We start from the raw sequence: 9,502 nt of genomic DNA, 5'->3' as shown, positions 1-9,502 counted from the left end.
ACATACACTTTATGCTGGGTCTAGGCTGTATGAATCATGATTCACAAAAGTCAAAAAACAGTTTTCAATATGTGATCAAAGCAATCCTTGTTTTTTTTTTTTTTTTTTTATGATTTCCCATGTATCATAACGGTCTATTGTCCCATGTAAGTGTTCAGTGCTTGGGCCACTTCTCTTCTCTATATACACAACATCACTGGGACCCATCATTCAGGCACATGGTTTCTCTTACCATTGCTATGCTGATGACATGGAACTCTACTTGTCTTTCCAGCCCAATGACACCACAGTGACTGCTCGAATCTCTGCCTGCCTGGCAGACATCTCAGCCTGCATGAAGGAACACCACCTGCAACTTAACCCAGCCAAGACCGAACTCCTTGTCTTTCCAGCCAACCCTGTTGTTGAACACAACATAACCATGCAGCTGGGTGCAACTACAGTAATGCCTTCCAAAACGGTCAAAAATCTAGGGGTAACCATCGATAACAAACTACATTTCACAGACCACATCTCAAAGACTGCAAGATAATGTAGATTTACACTCTACAATATCAGGAAGATAAGACCCTTCCTCTCTGAACATGCCATACAACTTCTTGTTCAGTCACTTGTCATAACTAGACTGGACTTCTATAACACTCTCATTGCAAGCCTCCCTGCATGTGCAATTAGACCCCTGCAAATGATCCAGAATGCAGCAGGACGTCTGGTCTTTAATCAACCAAAGAGAGGGCATGTTACACCACTCTCTGTCTCTCTTCACTGGCTGCCGGTTGATGCAGGTATAAAGTTCAAGGCTCTGATGCTGGCATACAGAACAGTCACTGGGTCTGCTCCAGCATACCTAAAATCATTTCTGCAGAGCTACGCACCCACTAGAAGCCTGCGGTCGGCTAAGGAACGTCGCCTTGTTGTACCAATACAAAGGGGCACCAAAACATTTTCCTGGACTTTCGGCTTCATCATGCCACGTTGGTGGAATGACCTTCCAAACTCCATCCATGAAGCTGACTCACTCTCTGTCTTCAAAAAACGACTAAAAAAAACACATCTTTTCCATGAGCACTTAACCAGTCACTAAAAAATAAAAAAACTTTCCTTGTTGCATTTTAATCTGTTTTGAATGCTATTCTGATGCTAGTGAAACTTTGTAATAAGGCACTTTTTGTACCACTGTCTCCTTAAGATGATTTGCTTATGTTTTCCTCTTTTGTAAGTCGCTTTGGATAAAAGCGTCTGCCAAATGAATAAATGTAAGGAGAATGCTTCTGAGAATGGAAAAATGCACAGCTAATTCCCACTGAAGTCGAGTTCCACTAAAAAATTCCACTCCCTCTCTTCTTTCTCATTGTGTGCTTAAAATAACCCTGCAAAATATAAAACCTAGTCATTCCATAAAGGAAACAACAATATTTTTAACAGACATATGATATTGTCAGTCTAAGACCAACCCTGAACAGACTAATAACAGTCCATACAATTTTCTGACCACTGTATGGGTGCTTGGGGGAAAAAAATGCACATTGGCCTAACCAAACTGCAATAATGTCCAATAAGCCCCACCTCCTATTTTTAAATATGATTTAATAAAAAAAAAAATAAAAAAAAAACCCATGACACAAACTATTAATTTTTAAGATTCAAGCATAAAAATTTTATTTAAAAAGAAAAAGTAAACATTTTTCAATTCATAAATAACCAAATAAAGTATTTGTTGTTAATGACATCAGTGTTATGCATAAATAAAACAGGCAAGACAACTTCCGTCATAAAACAGCAGTCTCTGGTTCTTCTTCCTCCTCTTTAGACCTATGACAACATAGTCAGGTCTGAGTCTTGTGTTATTCATTACACTCCCACGTGGGAGGCAGAGTGCGCCCATACAGTACGCATAGTTTCAGTCTGGAAATACCACCAGGGAGTACGTCCCTTTCGATGTGCGACACAGACAGTCCACCGACCACCCTGGTGCTCTTTCTGTCCCTCCGAAGACCAATAACACCAGTCATGCAGCACTAGGAACGCAGACAAATGTCTCCGGTATCCTCCGGCGCTTATAATTCCATAAACACGGAGTTGGAAGCTTCAGAAAGGACTCATTCCTTTTGAATTGATGTGTATGCCCTCATGGCTGTTGATCATAATTTTTCTTCAAACTTTGTAGCACACATTTATGCACACGAAATCCTCAGCGTTCTTGCAGGGCAATGGAGGGCACCCATTGGTTTCTGCAACGGCTTTCCTTGCAGTAACTGCCCACCTCGTTCAGTTTGAGATGCTCGGCTTGTGGGTTCTGTGGAGGATAACGAAATAATGAGCGTTGGTTTACATTGACAGTAGCTTGTTCGTTGCTCTCCAGATTCGTTTTAATATGCATTTGTAATACGCGAATAAATACTTACAGTTACAAGTATGCAGTGGAGGTCTCTGGGTTCGTTGGCGTTGTTGTCGGTGGAGATCGGCTCACCGAGAACCTGTGCCAGACGCCTCATGCCGGAGACGCGCACAATGTTGATGTCGATGTCACAGCAGAAGGCTTGGATGAGCGTGAAGTGGATCTGCAGCGCAACATCATTCTCATCCTCCTCGTCGGTCGCGAGGACGCACAGGACTACGCTGTCTGGGTCTCTGTAAACGTTAACAAATGCATATTTAGTTAAACATGCAATTTAGTTTTCCAGTTTGGACTACTATTTCACATATCTGAATACCCGTTGACATGCGAGCGAGTGAACACTTACACATTCATCAGCTGTGCAGACTCATAGACTCCCACTGTCAGACAGTTCTGCCGCTGTGCAGCCACTAGCAGCTCCTCGAGAGCTTCACTCACAGTTTCCATTCTTCAAAGAAAAAACAATGGTTAGTTTTAACTTGTGAAAACCCTGAAAGCACAAAACTCTTTCTAACCCTCTTTCGTTGAAACTACGAAATGCCACTTACTTTCTGTCAGTGCTGTTGCATCCAACAAGTTCCTCCAGAGTCATGTTTTCCTTGTAATTGTAATATAATCCAGAAATCGAAATTCCCCCAAATAATACAATTCCAGTAGTTACGCTCTTGGATGATAGTAGTAATCCACAGCGAAACCGAGGGGTTTCTCTCTAGGATAACGATCAGATACTTCTCGTTCCGATACTCTCTCGACCAGTGTTTGATTTGAATCCGTGGGACGCGTAATCTTTATAGTGGGAGTAGAAGTAGTAGGCGTGGTTGAAACTGCTGCCGAAACATCATGCTAATTGGCCTGGAGGTTTCTATGGAGTCTCCTTTTGTGTCAAGTATTGTCAACTGCAGTTGCTTTTGTTTAAGAAAGAATCAAGGGGCTATGCACTACAATGAAATCATGCAAACTCATTTGTTAAAACATAAGATTTAAGAAAAAATATAGACGGTTGCTGATAGATGGATAGTTTTATGTCTACAGTGTCACAACACTGCAATTGCATAACTTCTGACAATTAAAAATAAACCACCTTAAGTAAGACTGCTATATACATTACTTAATAAAACTATTGCATCCACACTGTAAAATAAAAATGATGGACGCCATATTTTGCATTCATATTAGGCATATATTTATTTTTAAATGTTATTTAATTAATTACTAATATATATATATATATATATATATATATATATATATATATATATATATATATATATATATATATATATATATATTTTTTTTTTTTTTTTTTTTATAAATAATAAAATAATTAATATGCATTCTTACATACGCACGCACGCACGCACACATATTATTATTTGTTAGGCTATATGGCAGGTATCTGTTGACTCATGAGAATTTCAAAGAAACAACTTCATTTCCTTTTTGATTGCTTGATGCATAAATCATCCAGTTCTCAAAACGAACAGGTTTTGGACAGGTTTTATACAACGGTCATGGCATCCTGGAACTATTTTCGTTGTGCAGCACTCCATCTGGTGGCGAGAATGGTCTCTCCTCGCACGAGGAAACGCTCACACAGGGGCATGTATGGGCACGTACCTGAGATGAAGGTGAACATTCTCGGATTACATTAAAACTAAATAAAACTAGATTAAAAACTATATACGAATGTCATCAGTTTCTTTGGTTTCGATGGTTATGGTGAGATCTATTTTTAATCAAACGTCAGATGGTGATGATGTGTTACAACAAAATAAAGATGAGGTGTGAATCGAAACACGGAGTTAATTGTTAGAGGATCTCCATTTTGCATAATAATCTGTTCAATCAGGGTGGTAGTGATTGCATCAGTTGAATTGGATTACAGTTTGAAAAAGTTTTTAAGACCATCAACAACTAACACCTTGCTAAATCATAATAGTTTTGGACATTAGAGTTGCTATTATACAGCCAAGTCACAGTAAAAATGTATGTTAGTATTCAATATTGCTGTAAAACATTTAGTCAATAGACCTGACTGCAACTACCAAAGAATGGCCACAAGGGGATGAACTATACTTTATTGAAGAAATCCCATGTCAAAGTCTTCTCCAGAATGATCCCACATTTTAGGCCTGGTCTATTGTAACTAAAACCTCTGGTTTCAAACAAGTATGTTCAACATTATTTACAAAACTGTACCTAACTTTTCAGTTTTGACGTTTCGGAATACGTTTTAGAGATTTAATACTATAGAGATGTCGACACGAAAGCCTTTATTAATCCTATATTTTTTCCATTTAAATATTATGTTTTATGTCCTTACTATTAGTTTTATAATAGTATATGTTTTATAATGCATAAAACAAAGTAAATGTTTGACACAAGTTTTTATTTTCTCTAACATTGATTTCATAATTTTCTAAACATACAGTACAGTATATATAAATAGATCTACAATGAATTCACCAATACATGGCCTTAAATATTTAAGTGATCTCGTGTACTTTTTAAGCACAGTGTGCTTGTTAAAAAATTATGACATGAGTTTTTATAATCTTCTAAACCTGTTACATACTGCCCAGGTTCTCTCCATTTTGGACAGATAATGTGGAGGAGGAAAGAATACATCGAGCACATCACAAATACTGTTTTCATTAGTTGGTGAGCTATTGAATTGTGAATATTAATTATCTCAAAGACTATCACCACACTTGGCCTCTTTCATCAGAATAGTACAAAAATGGCTTTCTTTACAGCATAAGAACAAAACGTTTAAATGTAAGAGATTATTGCTATATTTTGTGATTACACTATTAATTTCTTAAACATTCTATAAGAAACATGGAAAGCGAGGGGAAACAGTCATATTACTCCCCTCACCATCAGGGCCGTAGCAAGGAATTCTGGCCCCCCTGAATGTATATTGCTCTGGGCCCCTTTCATATAAAAAAATATACAGTTTCAATTTTGTTGTGGGGCCCTCCTGGACCTGTGGGCCCCTAGAATCGTTTCCACTTTTCACCCCAAGCTATGGCCCTGATCACCATGGTTGTTCTGTAATAGTCCCTTAACTGTTGGAGGGGGATCTGTACCTTACAGGTCGTCTCATTAGTACCTGAAGCAAGGCCAGTGACCCTTGTTACTCTTCATACATACCCCCAAACATTTTTTCTGCCTGGCCAGATCAATGTCAATATTGGACTTCCCCCAAATCATTTAATCATCCAGATCATACAATCCACAGGAGCGTCTGTCACTTACCATGTATAATTAAATCCATAATTTTTTTGTAATTTGAGATCTTATATAACAATGATAAAGATACTATTAAATTTTAACTTAAATACATTGGAAATTAGCCAAAGGGCCCACATAAAAACTGAAGTTTTCAACTGGAGGTCCACGAACTCCTGGTGGTCTGCAAAGGTATTGCAGAGGTTAGGTGGACATGTTAAACAGAGGATTTTCATAGAAAATATATCAACATAATCACATACCATATATTTTAAAATGTATTTCAGTACAATTACTTGACTACTTGGATACAAGTAGTCTTCTACTTGAATACACCTCTATTATGATAAATGTTTTAAATGTTTACTATTTCTGAGTGCAGTCATTTTGATATGTTTTGCTGTGGCTTTAAGTCATAAATGTCTAAGTAGTGTAACCGTCCAGAGACAATAATAAAAAAAAAAATTTCTTGAAAAAGAAATGTTGGCACAAGTTGTTTGGAATAATATGATATTATTATTTCTTTAAAAAATAAGCATTGAAACAATTTTGTTTTAAAATAGGCTATTATTATTATAAAAACCAAACATAACAACAGTCATTATGGCCAAACAGTTAAATTTTTGTTTCATTAGACCAGAGGACATTTCTCCAGAAAGTAAGATCTTTGTCTCCATGTGCACTTGCAAACTGCAGTCCGACTTTTTTTTATGGTAGTTTTGGAGCAGTGGCATTTTCCTTGCTGAGCAGCCTTTCAGGTTATGTTGATATAGGACTCATTTACTGTGGATATAGATACTTGTCTAACTGTTTCCTCCAGCATCTTCACAAGGTCCTTTGCTGTTGTTCTGGGATTGATTTGCACTTTTCGCACCAAACTACAGTGCATCCGGAAAGTATTCACAGCACTTCATTTTTCCACAATTTGTTATGTTACAGCCTTATTCCAAAATTGATTAAATTCATTATTTTCCTCAAAATTCTACAAACAATAACCTATATGACAGCGTGAAAGAAGTTTGTTTGAAATCTTTGCAAATTTATTAAAAATAAACAACGAAAAAAATCACATGTACATAAGTATTCACAGCCTTTGCCATGACACTTAAAATTGAGCTCATGTGCATCCTGTTTCCACTGATCATCCTTGAGATGTTTCTACAATTTGATTGGAGTCCACCTGTGGTAAATTCAGTTGATTGGACATGATCTGGAAAGGCACACACCTGTCAATATAAGGTCCCACAGTTAACAGTGCATGTCAGAGCACAAACCAAGCCATAAAGTCCAAGGAATTGTCTGTAGACCTCCGAGACAGGATTGTATCGAGGCACAGATCTGGGGAAGGGTACAAAAAAATTTCTGTTGCATTGAAGGTCCCAATGAGCACAGTGGCCTCCATCATCCATAAATGGAAGAAGTTTGGAACCACCAGGACACTTCCTAGAGCTGGCCGCCTGGCCAAACTGAGCGATCGGGGGAGAAGGGCCTTAGTCAGGGAGGTGACCAAGAACCCGATGGTCACTCTGACAGAGCTCCAGCATTTATCTGTGGAGAGAGGAGAACCTTCCAGAAGAACAACCATCTCTGCAGCACTCCACCAATCAGGCCTGTATGGTAGAGTGGCCAGACAGAAGCCACTCCTCAGTAAAAGGCACATGACAGCCCACCAGGAGTTTGCCAAAAGGCACCTGAAGGACTCTCAGACCATGAGAAACAAAGATTGAACTCTTTGGCCTCAATGGCAAGCGTCATGTCTGGAGGAAACCAGGCACCGCTCATCACCTGGCCAATACCATCCCTACAGTGAAGCATGTGGTGGCAGCATCATGCTGTGGGGATGTTTTTCAGCGGCAGGAACTGGGAGACTAGTCAGGATCGAAGGAAAGATGAATGCAGCAATGTACAGAGACATCCTTGATGAAAACCTGCTCCAGAGCGCTCTGGACCTCAGACTGGGGCGAAGGTTCATCTTCCAACAGGACAACAACCCTAAGCACACAGCCAAGATAACAAAGGAGTGGCTCCGGGACAACTCTGTGAATGTCTTTGAGTGGCCCAGCCAGAGCCCAGACTTGAACCCGATTGAACATCTCTGGAGAGATCTGAAAATGGCTGTGCACTGTTGCTCCCCATCCAACCTGATGGAGCTTGAGAGATCCTGCAAAGAAGAATGGGAGAAACTTCCCAAAAATAGGTGTGCCAAGCTTGTAGCATCATACTCAAAAAGACTTGAGGCTGTAATTGGTGCCAAAGGTGCTTCAACAAAGTATTGAGCAAAGGCTGTGAATACTTATGTACATGTGATATTTTCCAAGCTGCTTAAAGGCACAGTTAACTAGTGAATGTAAACTTCTGACCCACTGGAATTGTGATGTAGTTAATTAAATGTGAAACAATCTGTCTGTAAACATTTGTTGGAAAAATTACTCGTGTTATACACAAAAATTAGATGTCCTAAACGACTTGCCAAAACTATAGTTTGCTAATATTAAATCTGTGGAGTGGTTAAAAATGAGTTTTACTGACTTCAGTCTAAGTATATGTAAACTTCTGACTTCAACTATATACAGTATATATATATATATATATATATATATATATATATATATATATATATATATATATATATATTGCATAGTGAGGATGTCTTCCAAAAACAAGGCTATAAATAGTTTTTATTTATCAGTTAACGTCATACGAAGTTCAGTAAACATAAAAAAAGCTAAATCAATATTTGGTGTGACAACCTTTGCCTTCAAAACAGCACAAATTGTCCTAGGTACACCTGAACAGTTTTTCTTGGTTGTTGGCAAATTAGATGTTCTTTGCTTCTCTGAGAACTTGCCACATATCTTCTATCTATTTAGGCTGTCTTAATTGCTTCTGTCTCATATAATCCCAGACTGAATCAATGATGTTGAGATGCAGGCTCTGTGGGGGCCACACCATCTGTTGTAGGACTCCTTGTTCTTCTTCTGTTAAATTCTATTTGCAAAGGGAATGTTGAAATCTAATATTGATTTCCTACTGATACACTAAAAGAAGAATGTATAAAATAACCATTTTAAGACAAATGTATGTATATAATTCACCTAAGACTTTTGCACAGTACTATATATATAGGCTATACATTACATACTCTATGTATATACATATATATATATATATATATATATACACTCAAGTGTATTCAAGGTGTAAGGAAAGTATTTTAGTACATTTTACTTGATGGCTACACCACATGAAATTCAACACTGACAAGTCATGATTTTTTTTTTATTATTATTTTATGCTATAGGCCTATATGAAATGTTTCTATAAAAAAGGTATGAAACTTTAACATGGACAAAAAGATGACTATTTCTATGATATACAGGTGCTGGCCATATAATTAGAATATCATCAAAAAGTTGATTTATTTCACTAATTCCATTCAAAAAGTGAAACTTGTATATTATATTCATTCATTACACACAGACTGATATATTCCAAATGTTTATTTCTTTTAATTTTGATGATTATAACTGACAACTAAGGAAAATCCCAAATTCAGTATCTCAGAAAATTAGAATATTACTTAAGACCAATACAAAGAAAGGATTTTTAGAAATCTTGGCCAACTGAAAAGTATGAACATGAAAAGTATGAGCATGTACAGCACTCAATACTTAGTTGGGGCTCCTTTTGCCTGAATTACTGCAGCAATGCGGCGTGGCATGGAGTCGATCAGTCTGTGGCACTGCTCAGGTGTTATGAGAGCCCAGGTTGCTCTGATAGTGGCCTTCAGCTCTTCTGCATCGTTGGGTCTGGCATATCGCATCTTCCTCTTCACAATACCCCATAGATTTTCTATGGGGTTAAGGTCAG

At 37.8% G+C, this 9,502-nt stretch overlaps 1 protein-coding gene across 1 annotated transcript; it reads right to left on the bottom strand.

Moving 5' to 3' along the window:
• Nucleotides 1–1,640: 1,640 nt before the first annotated feature.
• LOC127441573 (growth arrest and DNA damage-inducible protein GADD45 beta-like) lies at nucleotides 1,641–3,148 on the bottom strand. The gene is made up of 4 exons (XM_051699159.1): nucleotides 2,947–3,148; nucleotides 2,745–2,846; nucleotides 2,406–2,631; nucleotides 1,641–2,296 (listed from the first exon to the last, which is right to left on the bottom strand). The coding sequence occupies exons 1-4, from the start codon at nucleotides 2,988–2,990 to the stop codon at nucleotides 2,192–2,194; spliced, it is 477 nt and encodes a 158-aa protein (XP_051555119.1). The 5' UTR covers nucleotides 2,991–3,148; the 3' UTR covers nucleotides 1,641–2,191.
• Nucleotides 3,149–9,502: the final 6,354 nt, after the last annotated feature.

Source organism: Myxocyprinus asiaticus, chromosome 5 (genome assembly GCF_019703515.2).
Source record: "Myxocyprinus asiaticus isolate MX2 ecotype Aquarium Trade chromosome 5, UBuf_Myxa_2, whole genome shotgun sequence".
Taxonomy (NCBI): Eukaryota; Metazoa; Chordata; class Actinopteri; order Cypriniformes; family Catostomidae; genus Myxocyprinus; species Myxocyprinus asiaticus.
The sequence above is the reverse complement of the archived record's forward strand: the minus strand, read 5'-3'. Positions and strand labels throughout refer to the sequence as shown.